General features: G+C 33.9%; 1 protein-coding gene across 1 annotated transcript in view; it reads right to left on the minus strand.

Moving 5' to 3' along the window:
• Nucleotides 1-16,872, minus strand: part of LOC141393974 (PP2C-like domain-containing protein CG9801) — a 98,156-nt gene that overhangs the window by 7,403 nt on the left and 73,881 nt on the right. Inside the window, exon 3 of the mRNA XM_073967658.1 lies at nucleotides 1,515-2,315. Within this exon, the coding sequence (XP_073823759.1) occupies nucleotides 1,515-1,645 (131 nt within the window). The 5' untranslated portion in view covers nucleotides 1,646-2,315. The remainder of the gene's footprint in view (nucleotides 1-1,514; nucleotides 2,316-16,872) is intronic.

The raw sequence follows: 16,872 nt of genomic DNA on the forward strand, positions 1-16,872 counted from the left end.
ATGAAGGATCTTTATAAAGTTATAAGTCGCATGACAAATCAGTTATCAAACCGTGCCCAAGCTGTTAAAGACATTGACGGAAAACTATTAAGCAATGTAGATCAACAAATAAATCCGTGGAAACAACACTTTGAAACAATCAGTAACATTTTTGAAGAAAACGATGTTCAACGTGATCAAAATTTAGAAACAAATCAAAACGAAGATGAAACTATTGACGCAGACACTCCAAACATAGCTGAAATTGCAACAGCGATAAGCAAACTCAAAAAGAACAAGGCTCCAGGAGAGGACGGTATACCACCAGAACGGTTGCAAGTGGATGCTACGCTATCAGCAACAATTATACACCCACATATTCAAGAAGCATGGGAAAACGAGACACTACCAGAAACGTGGACGAAAGGTACTATAATAGAGTTACCCAAAAAAGACGACCTAATGATTTGCGATAAGTGGCGCGGGATAACTTTGCTTAGCACTGTTTATAAAGTCATATTGACTATAATAAACGATAGTCTGCAGAGCATTGAAAAATCATTACAAGCCGGATGCCGCCCACATCGAAGCTGCGTAGACCAACAGTCCTTGGAATGGAGAACTCCACTATATTTGGTATTTGTAGACTTCCGTAAAGCATTCGACTCCATCAAAAGAAGTGTCATTTGTTCAGCATTAAAAATGAAACGCGTGCCCCAGAAAATCATACAAATAATTAAGACGATGTACAGCAACACAACCCTGCAAGTAAAACATTGTACAAAACGACAATGAAAACGCGACAAAATCGATTAGTTGTCAATGAGAGCGGTACCTAAAATTTTCTAAGCGACATTTTTGCAGAACATTTTGAAGCTGAAAAACGTCACCTTGTGGTACTTTTATAGCGGCTCTTAAAATAAAGGACGAAAAGGACATTGAAGGAAGCGAGATAGAAGGTCGAAGTGCTCTACGAAAATAATCCTCATTCGATTCGACTGAAGACATGTCATCTCAAAAATAAGCTAAAGAAACAGTGAACAAAGATATAACGCCAAATCCTGACGGCTTACAGGGTTTCTAGCAAAAACTTCATCACACCATAACGCGGAAGTTCGACTCAAGGCAGATCTGTCTGATGAAAGCCATTTTTTAATTAATTGAGATAACATGACCTAAGGAGTTTGTATTGAAAAAGTGAATTCTAGCGAAGTCCTACACACCCAATTCAGACATATATATGAAGTATTTTTTTCAAGCCTTTTCAAGTCCACCTAGTGTCTTGGCTAGAATCATTTCTCAATACGTACACATGTAAAATCGAAGGGGTTTTTCCTTCATGAATTGTAAAGCCTTCTAGTTCGGAAGTTTGATAGATTAGAACGCTAAGACCTCGGCAACATTATCAGTTTTTGTTTAATTCAAGATCAATTTGTTTCCCCATTTAAAAAACTACTTGTCGCCTTATTACTTTTGAATTTCAAAAACGATAATAATAAACAATTGAAAAACTCTATCCTTCTTTATTTACTTACCCTTCCAAATACTTGATTATAAAATTGCTATCATCGTCTGTCTTTCTGGGACTTTTCGGTCCATCTCGTGGTTCTGCAATGAAACTCAATTGCCTGAAGTATGTGGTGACCTTTTGTCTTAGTGAGGGCATTGTGGTTGGCGATAGCACAGAAGATGGCGATGATGCTGCTGGTTATTTGGGTGGTGGCGATAGTGCAGTAAATGATACTGCTGCTGCCGTTGCAACAACGACAGTGTTGCACAAGCAATTTTTTTCTAATATGAAGTTGATTTAATTAAAATCCACTTTAGTTGTTGTTGCTGCCGTTTTTATTGTTACTTCTTTTTGATGATGAGTAAAGATGAGAAGAAGTATTTCATTTATGAGTAATTTGTCTTAACTGATGATGATTGCCCGTTAAGGGTAAATAGATTAGTTCCAGCAATTGCATGGAGTAATTCACCCAATTTTAGGTTTGTGTGTTAGTTGTATGGCGGGAATTTGAATTTAAATTGTGCCACAAGAGTAATTAAAATCCAACTCGATCATTTGTGGGGGCACCGTCAACGAGACCTCTTCTTTGTCTCGGCTTTAGTGATTGATTGTGCCTGGTAAGTGAGTTCATTCACATTTTTATTTGATAATTATTAAATTAAATGCTGCTTTTAGTTGGTATTGTGTTGTTGCTTTATCTGTTCTTATTAAGCGAATTTGTTTTAATCAATTTAATATTAATTAACTTTTATGTTGTATTCCATGCCTTTCACTTCAGTAGGAGGAGTTCCTCACACGAGAGAAATGACGACGAAGCCTGATTTATCTGTAAATAGAGAAAAAAAAATTAAATTATAGGCATTTTAAAACGTTAAGTTAAAAATAACAATTATGTCAAAAATCGTATACAATTACAATAGTCTATTTACATCGAACATTTATTTTAAAGAAGGACCAAGGGCATGTATGTGCATTTTTTTTTGCAATATTTCAACTGACAACCATGAAATTATGTTTTCATAGATCGAGTTCCATACTAAATAATTTTATGAAATTGATGCATTGGCTCCATCTAAGTCCCGGTCCACACTAAAGTGATTTCATTGAAAATGAAATTATGCTTTCTTAGATCTAGTTCCATACTAAAGTAATTTTATGAAATTGCTGTAGTGGGGAATTTGATCTAAGAACGACTACTTTCATGAAATTATTACAATGATATCACTCTAGTGTGAACCGGGACTAATTATACAGTTCTTAAAAATCCGCTATTCATTTTAGCGTTTTTCCAATAAATCAATTACGAGTACTTTCGATTCGATATTGACAATACTTTTACTCCCATTTGCCTCTTCTTTCATTTGTCATTAAATTTTACAAACAAAACAAACAAAGGTTTTTGTTTCGAATCTTAGATATTGGAAAATTAGGATATATTCGGTGACTTAAGGCACTGTGAAACGTAATCCATTAATTTCTTCAACATACAAAGATACTTGGGTTATTGTTGACCCTTTTGATATAAATTTTGTTGTTACTTTTTTTAACAGTGGCCTTGTTTCTTTCTGCTTCTTGGACGCGGCATTTCCATAAAGACCAGAACAGAATGAATCGTCGCTGGCTTTGCTTACTTCCCAAATGTCAAATTATAAAGGAATGCCAGAACCTCCTAAAGGAGAACGCAGGTGGATTTGCAAAGAGGCTCTGCCATTCCTTTATAATTTGACATTTGGGGAAGCAAGCAAAGCAATTGATTCTGTTCTGGCCTTAAGAACTTGTTAAAAGCGATGTACACTAGGGTTATGACTTTTTTACAACCTCGTATTCATGTATCATATTTAATTATAAGGTGATTCGATAAATAAAAGCTCACTCACAAATTCATTTGAAAATGTTTGTATATGAGTTTTTTGACAAACTTTTGAAGTCCCTAAGCATATATAAACCTGAAAATAAGCTTTGGAGCCATACTACATAACCAAAATGACATAACATTTTGTTTCTCACTAAATTTATCATCATATCATTACATATACATATACCGTTTTATGTCATATATAATTTTATTTCATATATCATATCAATTAAATTGGTTTGTGCGGAACCTTTTTCAATATTTAAATGAAATGAAAGTTATTATAGTCAATAATAGGCAAGAGGACATTCATTCGTGCAACAGAAAACAATTTTTCAAAAAAAAAAAAAAAAAAACAACAGTTTATTCATTTTATAGTATTTTTTAAAAAAATGTTTTTTTTTTCAAAGTGGTTTGTGCGTGGCCTTTTTAATACTTAAATTGAATAAACTTTATTTTAGTCATTAATAGACAAAAGTTCATTCATTCTTGCTACAGGAAATCATTTTTGAGAAAAAATGTCAACAAGTCATAATCCTAATGTACACTAGGGTTGGGCGATTTGAACACCTACGGTGAAAAGCGAGCCTCGCGTTTTATCCCAAATCATTCAGCTTTTCGATCAAACACTAAGACAAAAATTTTTGAGAAAAAATGTCAACAAGTCATAATCCTAATGTACACTAGGGTGAGATTGAGATTTTCGATCAAACACTAAGTCAAAAATTGTAGTCAAGACAATAATTAAGAACTCTCTAGTACATTCCAAAAGCATTGGAACGCTCCTTCAAGCAGTTTTGGCCTTGTGGATAAAACAACTTCAAGACATATGGTCTAGGGGACGCAATAAGGTGTTTTTCCTTCCATACAAATCGCTCCGGCCTAGTGCACGCCTTGTTGTTTCTAATTTACTTTTAGGTTATTTTTTAAAGCACGTGGGCGTAGTATCTTATTTGACTCTTTTCTCTGAGCCGAACATTTTGTTGTTAATTTGAGTTCATGTGATGTGATGAGAACCAAAATTTGTCTTCATATACTTCTCTGGCAATTCTACCGAACATCACAGAAACGGTGTGGGATTTATAGTAAAAAGTAACATAGCGCAAAGTGTAACGGGTTTTATTTTTAAATCGGATCGGACTATGCTGCTTAAAATTCAATGTAAACCAATTGATATAAACATAATCCAAGTATATGCACCTACTGCGACTTATTAAGAATGACAAAAAACCACGAAATAACAATAATTCAAGGCGACTTCAACGCTAAAATAGGAGCAGAAAAGTGCCAAGGTATAACAGGAAAATACGGTCTTGGCGAATGAAATGAAAGGGGTGAATGGCTAATTCAGTTTTGTCAGGAACATAAAATGATGGTAACAAATACAATGTTCTGTCTTCCTCCAAGAAGACTATACACGTGGAAATCACCGCAAGATAGAAGGGACACTATTGTGAGAAATCAAATAGATTTTATATTAATTAATACCATATACGGATCTTCGGTTATGAAATGTTCAACGTATCCAGGTGCTGATGTTCCTTCAGACCACAATCTTCTGATGATAAAGTTGCGCATAAAATTGCCACGAGCAAAAAATGGAAGATTCGCCGTAAACTCTATGTGGCAAAGCTTGAAAATACCACATTCAAAGCAAATTTCCGATATAAAATAAATCAAGAACTGAGAAACATAAATACTGAAAACGTTGACGACTTGTGGAACGCACTAAGGACTACGCTCAAGCCCCTAGCGGATAATACCCTTGGATACCACAAAATATCTAAACAGAAAGAGTGGATGACACAGGATATTCTCGACTTGCTGGAAGAGAGACGAAAACATAAAAACATAAATTTTGAACGATATTGGGAACTAAATAGGGAAATCCAAACCGCTGTAAGAATAGCAAAAAACAACCACATAATTAAACAATGTCAGGAGATTGAAATATTAAAAAGCCTTCACGACGATTTTAATCTCCATAGAAAGTTAAAAGAACTTGCAAAACTCCCTCAAAAGTACTTTACAACAATAATAATGATCCTGTTTTTGACATAGAAGAAAAGAAAAATATCTGGAGAGATTATATAAAACAAATTTTTACAGGTGAACATAGAACAACTTTGATGCAACATCCTCTTACAGGAACACCAATAAGTAGAAGAGAAGTTGAAACTGCTATAAACTGTCTGAGAGATAAGAAAGCTTGTAGGCCGGACGAGATTCCCTCGGAAATCCTAAAACTAATAGATGAAGAAAATATAGAAATTATAACAAAATTATTTAACCATGTATATGATACAGGCCGATTCCCGCAAGATTGGCTAAAATCAACATTTATTACCATTCCGAAGAAATGCCATGCAAAATATTGTAGCGAATACAGACTTATTAGCCTTATAAGCAATGCTCTAAAAATATTTCTGCGTATTATCCACTCCAGAATATACTCAAAATGTGAAAAAGCCATGGGAACATCCCAGTTTGGATTCAAGGAAGGTATGGGAACCCGAGAAGCACTTTTTTCAATACAAACATTGGTTCAGAAATGTAAAAACGCACAAAAAGACCTATTTCTATGCTTCATTGATTACGAAAAAGCTTTCGACACAGTGTTACACGATAAGTTGATTGACATCCTCATCTCCATTGGCCTAGATCAGAAAGAAGTACAATGTATTAAAAGTCTATATTGGAATCAAAATGCACAAATAGAAGTGAACGGGGAAATGACAAATAGTATTGATATATCCAAGGGAGTCAGACAAGGGTGCATATTATCACCTTTGCTATTCAATATCTATTTAGAAAATTTTTTTCAAGAATCGATAAACAAAATTCCAATCGGCATTCCTTTAAATGGAACATTTCTGAACAACATACGATATGCTGATGATACAACCTTACTGTCGCATAGCATATCTGGACTCCAGAATCTTGTGAATAAGCTCACAACACACAGCGAGAAATATGGTTTGAAAATTAACATCAGTAAAACAAAATTCATGGTTGTAAGCAAAAAGAATGACCACAATAATGCAACATTGAAAATTCACAACACCAATGTGGAGAGGGTTAAAAGTTTCAAATATCTAGGAATTACAATACCTGAACGGTGGGACTGTTCAAAAGAAATACGATGCAGAATTGAACTGGCCAGAGAAGCATTTTCAAAATACAGACGAGTGTTTACGAGTCATGACATTAATCTTGAAACAAAGATTCGTTTTATCAAAACCTATGTCTGGTCAGTGCTATTGTACGCAATGGAAGTATGGACCATAAAAACTGCTGATATAAGAAGACTTGAAGCTTTTGAAATGTGGATTTATATGGACAGCCCATGTGACAAATGCCGATGTTCTAAGAAGGATACACTGCGAAAGAGAACTTATCTCAGTTATAAAAAGACGAAAAACAGCGTATTTGGGACATATAATGCGAAATCAAAAATATAAATTACTGTAAATTGTAATCCGCACAAGGATAGAAGGAAACCCTGCTAGAGGTAGAAAGGAGACAACATGGATCGATAACATCACAGAATGGACTGGCATCCGAGACATTACAACCCTATTGTTTAAGGCTAGAGATAGAGAGGCGTTTGCAAATATACTAAGCAATCTATAAACAAAACAAGTAAGCCAAGGCTATAGTCGGACGGGGCCGACCCTACACCTTTACCCTTGGGAATTAGCTTTCCACATATCAACATTTCTAACAAAATAATTGTTTCTCTTTATTGCAATTTTCATCAGGGGGAAGATCAGTAGTTCTATTTTCCTATGTAGTATACTTTGCCGGTATATGCCCTTCAGGAAATAAAATATAGACCAAAAATATTTTTTTTTTGTATTTTTCATACAAAAGTAATGGTCCATTTCACCCGCTAAATAATATAAGATCATCATCCAAAATTATAGGCATCTTCCTCTACCTAACTCCCAACCTCGTGCAAAATTTCGTGATTATTGGGCTATAATTGCGACCTCTAGTGTGTTTATCATTACACTACAAACAAATAACAGGGTATATTAGGCTGTAACTCTGTTATCTTATCATGTACACCAACACAATTGACATCAATAGAAAGGTCAAGCGTTCCTCTTCCACGTATAGCTTACTTTCCCGGAATGTCTCTTCCAAGAAAAAAGATTTAAGCTGTATACTAAAATTTTTCACAATTTTCACACAAAAGTTTTGGTCCATTTAACCCTCTAACTATTATCTGATCGCCATCTCCAATTGCAAGCTACTTTTTCGTCATATAATCTTACCTTACTTAAAATTTCGAGGCGATCTGACTATTATTGCGACCTACAGAGCATCTACAAAATCGGATAAAAATTATGTTTTTGGTCCATTTCACCCGCTAAATATTTCACGATCATCACCAATTAAAATAGCGATCTATTCTGATGTGAAACCGACCTCCATACCAAATTTCGTAACAATCGGTCCGTAATTGCGGCCTGGAGTTTTATTACAATTTATAATGGACAGACGGACACACGGACGGACGGACGGACACACATCTCAAAATCGCTTTATCTCGCCGAGATATGAAGATTGGTATACCACATTGGGGGTCTCCGACGAATATTTCGCGGTGTTACATGAATTTTTACCAAAACAAACTTATAATACCCTTTCCACATTGTGGTGTAGGGTATAAATATTACAAATATTGTATCCATATGTATTTATAAAAAAAATATTTATATTGTATTGGTCGCTAATATTCGGAAAACGTGTCGTAGGACACGCCGTTCGGACTCGGCGATAAACTGTAGGTCCCATATCGTTGAGCTAATATGAATCGGGGTGCACTCATTGATATGAGAGAAGTCTCCCTTGCACAGTGGTCCCACTTGTATGGAAAAGAGTGCCAAAAATAGTTCTAATCGAGATACCGCCTCCAAATTTTAAACGTAGTTTTATAACAAGCCAAAAATATAGAAAACCATTTTTAGTGGATGTAGGTCCATATTTGGGTATAACTCCCATAGAAGGTTACCGCCCGATTTTTTGTATTTTGACGATCTTGACCAAATTTACCAACCGATTTGGATATTATTTTGCATTTTGAGTTCTGAGTGAATTTTAGCGAAATTTTCCAACTGATTTGGCTGTAATTTGGCATTTTTAGTTCTGAGGTATGTATATCCCCCAAATAAACGTACCTCCCGATTTTCGAAATCTTGACGATTTTACAGGCGTGCTATAAGAGGAATAACTTAGCGGGTGGCAGATGGGGGCAGCTGGACTTTCTTTAATAGTAAACTAGAGACTATCCCCTGCATTTTAAAACAAATTTTGGGATTCACAATTGCTCACAATAGTATAAATTAATAGTTATTATAGTAAAAATAGCAGAAAAAGTCATTTATAAAGAAACTATTTTAAATGAAGTTAGAAAACGAATTATGAATTAGTTTTTCGTAAAAACATTTTCAATGCCATCACCTATAAGTACCATATTTAAAATTGCACATGTACCTCTCCTATTTTTTATAATTTTACTCATAACCTACGAATGCTTTGCGGATGCATTTTTCGTTTCTATGGCCTCACACACTAATCACAACTTCGACTTAACATGGCATATAACTGCTGTAAACAAAATAATGCTGGATGTTAAAATTTTATATGTTTAGAGAATATTTATTTTATTTTATTTATTTATTTAAATATTTATTACAATTAAAAATTATAATAAACTTATAGCTAAAAGCACTAGCGACTACGGCTATCGGCTTTAAGTAGATTTAAATTAAGTGGATTAAATTAGACGTTTAATATACATAATCATGATATATAAAAAAAAACTAGATTTTATAATGGAGATTTAAAAGACTGAGGAGGAAATTGTAGATGTTGGTGATGTTCTGGTGTGAGAGAATATTTATTTCAAACGCAATAAAATTTGTCGCCATCAATTTTTCGATTTTTGTCCACGGGCGGAACCACTGTGCCTTGTCCCGCTTGGGATGTTTGTGGAAGAATTATTATTATTGTTATTGTTATTATTATTATTGTTGTTGTTGTTATTATTAATATTAATATTATTATTAAACGGTGGTGTATTTCATATATTATTCGCAACAAAATTTAACAAAGTAAATAATTATTGTTTACCATCTCCAAAGACTATTCTAATATGTACATAGTTTCAGCGATTTTTACATAGGTTTATTAATAACGTATTGACAACACTGTTACTCCTAATTACTCCTTCCTTCAGTTCTCATTAAATTTCACAACGGCCGGTCGCGAATTGTGTTCGTTAATCGTAAACATAAAAAATCGTAGTATAAATTACATATAAAGACGTGAATTGTGTAATATATAGTGCATTACATAGTATATAACAAAAATAATTATTAAATAACTGAGTTTCTCGTTTCAATTTGTTAAAAATAATTTTTCTTCTCGTCATGCAATGAGACTCCAATTGGTTGTTGTTCATTTTGCTATGAGTTCGGTTGTTGTTGTTCGTTCGTGTTGTTGTGTATTTGTTAGTGACAGCAACATGTTGCCTTTGTTGTTTTCGGTCGGTAGTAATGTGCGGGTAAACAGTGATCGTCGATTGTGTGTTTTAAATCGTTAGCATAACTTCGGGCGTTAAAGGGTATATTCCACATAATTGTTGACAAATTGGTGAAGAATTTTATTGTTGTGCGTTTTAAATCGTTTGCATAACATCGGGCGTGCGTTGAAGAGAATATGACACATAATTCTGTGGTTTTCCTACATAACGACATAAGTCTAAAAATCAAAATTTTCAGGAGAGCGAAAACAAAAATTTGTTGTAATATTTTCTACATGCCGATGATTTTGTTTTGGTTTTTTCTTACATACGGATAGAGCATGCCAAAAACAATCGTTATGAATAAAAAAATTTAATTTTTTTTATAAATGTACTTTTTATTGAATTTTTTTAAAAACATATCTTTGCGTGTGCGTCTTATTTTTTTCACAAAATGACATATTTATACTTATGTTGTATTCTATGAAAAAGAGCGGAGGAAAATGGGTAACACATGTACAATTGTGTTGTTTTCCTGTGAATATTTTTTTACAAATTATTACCCAATCTTAATACAAATAAAACACATTTGCTAAATCTTTGAAAAATCGTTCTTTTTTCAGGCGAAATTGAAATTTCTTCATTATTTTTCTGCTCTGGATTGTAATCCATTACGGTGTTACATATACATATGTGATTTTTACTTTAATATTCTTTAACAGGTAAATTAATGACCAGCCTTTCTTGCTGTGAGGCTTGCATCTCTGTTTTCATTAAATCTACATAACGGGATTTATGTTTGCGAGTAAACGACATAAAAAACAGAAAATGAAGATAAAAGAGCATGCAAAAGGTCACATTCAGTTTTACGTGGTTTTCTCTTGAAAGAGAATCAACAAATATTTTAATTATTTTTACATACAAAACGACCTATGTCACCTTGTGTTCTTTTTTATGAATATGTTTGCGATATACTGCAGCAAATGTCGATATAATAAGTTTATTATGACAATTATTTTGTAAAAAGGTCCACTTACGTAGTTTTGCCAAAAATTATATCAGAAACGGTACATTTTTTTCAAATACGGAGTAGTGATATGGAAAGCTCTCCGAAAGTACAAATACGTGGTGCCAATAACTCAAAATTTACATAACTCGACTTATGTCGTTATGTAGGAAAACCACAGAATTGTTGACAAAGTGGGGAATAATTCTATTAACGTTTTGTTGGTGTCACTTTAATTTGGTGTATTAAGTTTCAAAGTGTTTTTTTATCGTTGAGTGTTACTGTGAATGATGATTTAAGTGTTGTTAATTAATGTTTTTTAGGTGCACAATTTAAAAATGCTCCTAAAAACTTAAGGTAAATTTTTGTAAAAAAAATATTCATTTCACACGAATTATCAAATTTTGTAGATCAGTTAGCTATGTATCGATAACAATAATCGCACCATTTACCACACCAAACGTCAAAATAACGCATTACTGTGAATTGCTTGTTTACCTTTTGTATGTACTTTTATTCACTATAATGCATTTTTACAACTAATGTGATAATCAGCAGTTTTACCGTTGTACCTGTATTATTGTGCCATGGGTGTATGTATGTAGGTATTTTTATACCCTTAGCTTTTAGACTAACGATACTACCAAAAATAGGCCTCATCGAAATAACGATTTTGGACCCCAATTATGTTTGGACCATGGCACAATTACCAAGGTTGTGGTATCACACCAGCTGTTCGAATATGAAAAGTCAAATCCCTTTATAAAAAAATATTTTTGTTGTATTTTCCCCAACGACATAAAGAAAATTTTGACATAACATATTCAAAATTTTACGATACCACTACCTGGGTAATTGTGCCATAGTTTGGACGAAATATGTACGTTTCAGGCAATGGCTGGCTAGTCACATCGTTCCACTCATTCGGGTACCTCCCCCACAAAAATTCAACAATGGTTTGAACGATAACTCTCTAAGGGAACAATCGATTTTGTCCAAACTTGGCACACCATATTGTTCCTTCCAGGTATAGATCGGTTTCGAATATGGACTATATCGATCCACTCCTCCCACACAAAATTCGGAAAAATGTAAGTTTAAGTGCTCTTCTCGGATCGTTTTGAAATTGTTGCAGCTGGTTGTCCTTGCAGCCCCCTCTACAACGGTACAATTGTTTTCGGACACAAGTGCATACTTCCTGAGATAATGGCCTAAAAGCTCCAAGAAACCCGGACGGCACTAACTAAACTAGAAAATCCGCAAGATAGCTCTCACAGGGAGTTTCTGATTAGTCCCATCTTTGCACATCGTAATACTTCATCCATCCATGTATCAGATTGAAATATGGACTATATCGGTGGCGTCCTTATGGTACGTCCCAAACAAAATTTGGAAAAATTGCAGTTTGAGGACTTGTCTCGGATCTATTTGAAATTTTTTGCAGACGTCCTCTATTACAACGGTACAATTATTTCCGCGCTGTGTTTGTTTGTGTTTTCTTCTTCTTTTTTGGTCGTAGGCTGAGGGTATATCTCCGTCAGAACATCTGACTGATACTTCCCTACTTGTTTAATAAACACATTAATGACAAAATTAGAAATATAATTAAAAAATTATTTTCTTAAAGCCACAATAATGAACTGATAAAATTTGGACTATAAATGCGGCCCTTAGAGGGTTTTCGTGAAAATGCACCTTTGGTTGTTTTAGCCACAACAATGAACTGGTATATTTTTTCATCGATTGGACCACAAATGCGGCTTTAAAGAATTTTCGTGAAAATTCACCTTTGGCATCATAAAAATTACTATGGAAACAAAGATCGCTCTGGAGGTACGGATTTAAGTAAGTATATAGGTTTGGATCAAATGGAAAAAAATAGGGGATAGACCTTTAAAATGAAATTAATCATAAATATATCACAATAAAATTAGATCTTTTAATGACCAATTTCTTTCGCTCTTGGAGAGGAATAAAACTGCAAATGGTCGTTTTTGTCTAAAATTACAAAATTAACTTTTAAAAACGTAACTTTCTCACTTGTATTTTATCTTTTTGGTACACATGTTGATTCCGCTTAATTTCCAATATCTGCACGCAGAGAAAAAATATGATTCATGCCACCATATTTTGAAAAAAAAAATATATATTATAGATATATGGTAACCTCTATCATATTTTAATAATACAATTTTTGAAATATTTTAAAATGATGTGGTAGCCGCCGAAACATGTTGTGGTTGGCTGTTATAAGTAGTATTTTTATTGGAATTATACTGTACCTTTGTGATTAATTGCCCATTAAAAGATTTTTCTAGATATTTTATATAAAAGTTTTATTTATTTAAGAACACTTTGAATATAATAGAATAAATAAGTATAATATGAATTATTATGAAATTAATATTTTAAAAACTTAGAAGTTTAAAAACACATTTCAAAAAACAAAATTTTAATTTTCGATTTAGAAGTATTTAATTTATTGAGGCAAATATGGAAAATTTTTTTGTCACTTTGTTCCATGTAATTTACAATATTTCACCTTTGTGTCATAAGTGCGGATATGGAACAAATCGACAAAAATTCTTTTTTTAAAAAAATCTCTATAACTTTTATATTCCAATAGATATTCCTCTAAATTTTTGAAAATATGTTCTATATACTATTATTAATATTACAAGTCAAAAGTATAAATATTTGCTTTAGTCAGCTCCACACAGTTGTGACGCAAAACATTAAAATGCGATTATCTCAAAACGGGCAAATGGCGTATGGAACACTTAAGCATGACACCGACGTAATGAGAGAATATGTATTTGCTTTTGGCAGTGAACAGCTGTTCCTAGTTTTTGACACTTCATATGTCAAAATGAGAAAGTTAAGCAGATTGTGGTTGGATTGCCCATCAGATAATTATGAAAATATTACCATATACCAAGATTTTGTGATTTGTTGTTGTTTTATATGGTGAACAGAATCAAAATTGGCAATATACATTATCGCCTTCAAAATAATATGTGCTCCACAAAAATTATTTGGTGCCAGCCAAAATAAAATTTTGCCCACCACCAGTTAAAAAAATATTTTTTCTCTGCGTGTGTTCAATTGCAAATTGAAATTGATTTATTTTCAATTTTCGCGCACATAACGAGGAAGATTGCGTTCATGGTCGCTATATCAAGTTCAATTTAAATCGCGTCATCTTTTACGCATTTTCTATATGAGTTAGCATAGGTGTAAAGAGGAATATAAATACGATTTTGTTAACTTCTTTCTAAATATAATGTGTCCGCGTATGCAAAACAATTTTAAAGCTTGTCAACTTTATAATGGAACAGGGTATTCGTTATTAAATTTAGCTACCTCCTATTTAGAATACTAATTGTATAAAAATACGGAAGAAATAGGTATTTCATAATGATTCGCTACGAAAGGTTTTCTAACATTGTGTTTATCCATTATCCCATATTCGAATCGGCCTTCTAGAAACTAGATGTAGTTCTCAAATAAAAATGTATTTATTTTTAATTTTAAAAGTAAAATCTAAGTATTTTGAAACCATTCTATTAGAATTTCTCACAAGACTAGGCATTTTAATATTTTCCCTTTAAATTTAAGACTACGCTACCAAGTCTTTGTTGTTAAATAAAAAAGTCTAAAAATGTTCTCACTGTCATTATCTCCCATATTATCTTAACTATCAGCCTTAATCATCATTATCGTCATTAACATCATGATTACTATATGACAACAGTTTTGTATCTCTTCGAGTCATGCAACTCTTTGCAAAGATGGTGCATTATTCATGCAACTCTCAAACATTTGCGTATCGTTGCGAACAAAAAGCTTAAAAACGCTGTAATTGCGCTATCATTCGAGCGTTTAAGGCAATATGTAAAGAAGTGGCAACATGCAACAGCATCTGTAAGTTTGTGTGTCAGTTGCCTTTGCATTTAAATGATATAATGAGTTAGTCGTTTATGTAACCAAGGCAAAAACAACAACAACGACAAATGACAACACAAAAAGAGTGACAAAATTGCAATGTTGCACAAAGTATGAATGGCCAGCTATTCAAATTATTTCCATATGATGATGTTGCAAGAATAAAAGTAGTGTTTTTAGCAAAGTTTATCCGGCGTGTGTGGGGGAGATTTAAACTTGCTCCTTAAATTGCAGATTAAGAACACTAAGCTCTTTTCTACTTGAAATGTGGAAAAATAAAGGAAAGAAAAATCACACATCCTGTCACTGAATACATGCACTGCATACATGTGCAACCTGAACAAGGAGTTGCCTCGTTGTGAATTGAAAAGAATTAGCGTTGCATGTAAATGTAAAAAGGGGGATTTTTTGAAGTTTGTCGTCCGTCATTAACAAATGTAGACAACCTCTGAAGGTCGCAATTACATATGGAAATTTAGATTTTATGTCAGTATGTAAGGGATAGGATAGTTGGTACTTGGCCAATGCTCAAAAATACAGGGGGAAACAATAACAAATCGAGGTTGGTCATATGATAGAGTGAGGGTTACAATTAGAGTTTGAGTATCTCTTTTAAGATACAATTTTCAATGTGCATTAAGATAATTCAAGCTGATATCTCCACATAAAGTATGGATAACATTACGATCCGATCACCTCTACGGTCCCCCGTCCATTAATAAAATGAGTCCCCCGTCTATTAATATAGGAGATTGTTTGAATAAAATGAAATACGACTTTCCTTGCAACATGAGGTATATGTAGGTATATGTAGGGAGCAGGCCTTTGGACGGGATTTAAGACTCCAACGCTAGGACACATACAAAATCCGGCTAAGCGTACAAAATGTCCTTTGTTTCGGAATTACTTTCATTGGCGGATCAAAATCATTTAGGGAGTTATGTCTTAGGTACGTATATATACTGGATAGAATAAAAGTTAAGGGGACATACAAATATTCTTCCCAGCTCCTTAAGTAGTTGAAACTGAAAGCAGAGCATCATCCGCAATACAGAGATTGAATCAAGGAAAACAATCTAGAAAATTTTGTTTTATCGGAGCTCAACTCAGTGGCCATGTAACGCGACCACTTTCTACCATCAATAGCCGAGGAATACAACAACAAAACCCAAAAGGCTCGTAATGTGTGGAAGTACAGGGTGTTTTTTAAGGCTAGATAGAACTTTAAATTGTAAAAAGTAATACAAAAAATTAAATTTTGATGAAATTTTTTTTTTATTTGTTTCAGTATACTCTGACAAATCATCATGAATAGACTCACGCTTGAACAACGCTACGAAATTATCCAAATTTACTTTGAAAATCCGTCGATTCGCTCTAGAGCAGTTGGCAAATGACCCGTTGTTTTATCGCAAAATTGTGTTCAGCGATTAGGCGCATTTTTGGCTTAACGGGTTTGTTAATAAGCAAAATTGCCGCATATGGAGTGAGACCAATCCACAAGAGATCCTACAGACTCCATTACATCCAGAAAAATGCACCGTATGGTGCGGTTTTCACGCTGGTGGCATCATCGGACCTTGTTTCTTAAAAAATGAGGCCGGAGCTCGCGTTACGGTCAATGGAGATCGTTACCGCACCATGATCAATGATTTTTTGTTTGAAAATATGGATGACATTGATCCGGAGGAGATGTGGTTTCAACAGGATGGCGCTACGTGCCATACGGCGAACGCAACCATCGACTTATTGAAATCAAAATTTGGCGATAAGTTGATTTCGAGAAGTGGACCTGTCAATTGGCCTCCAAGGTCGTGCGATTTGACACCTCTCGATTATTTCCTGTGGGGCTACGTGAAGTCACTGGTTTATGCTGATAAACCAGCAACAATTGATGCCTTGGAGGCCAGCATTGTTCGTGTTATTCGTGACATACGGCCAGCAGTGCTCGAAAAAGTGGCCAAAAATTGGACGTCCAGAATGCACTTCGTCAAGAACAGCCTCGGTGCCTATATGCCCGAAATCATTTTCAAATGTTAACGTCA

Source organism: Musca autumnalis, unplaced genomic scaffold, assembly GCF_047663935.1.
Source record: "Musca autumnalis isolate F117 unplaced genomic scaffold, ASM4766393v1 scaffold_1, whole genome shotgun sequence".
NCBI lineage: Eukaryota > Metazoa > Arthropoda > Insecta > Diptera > Muscidae > Musca > Musca autumnalis.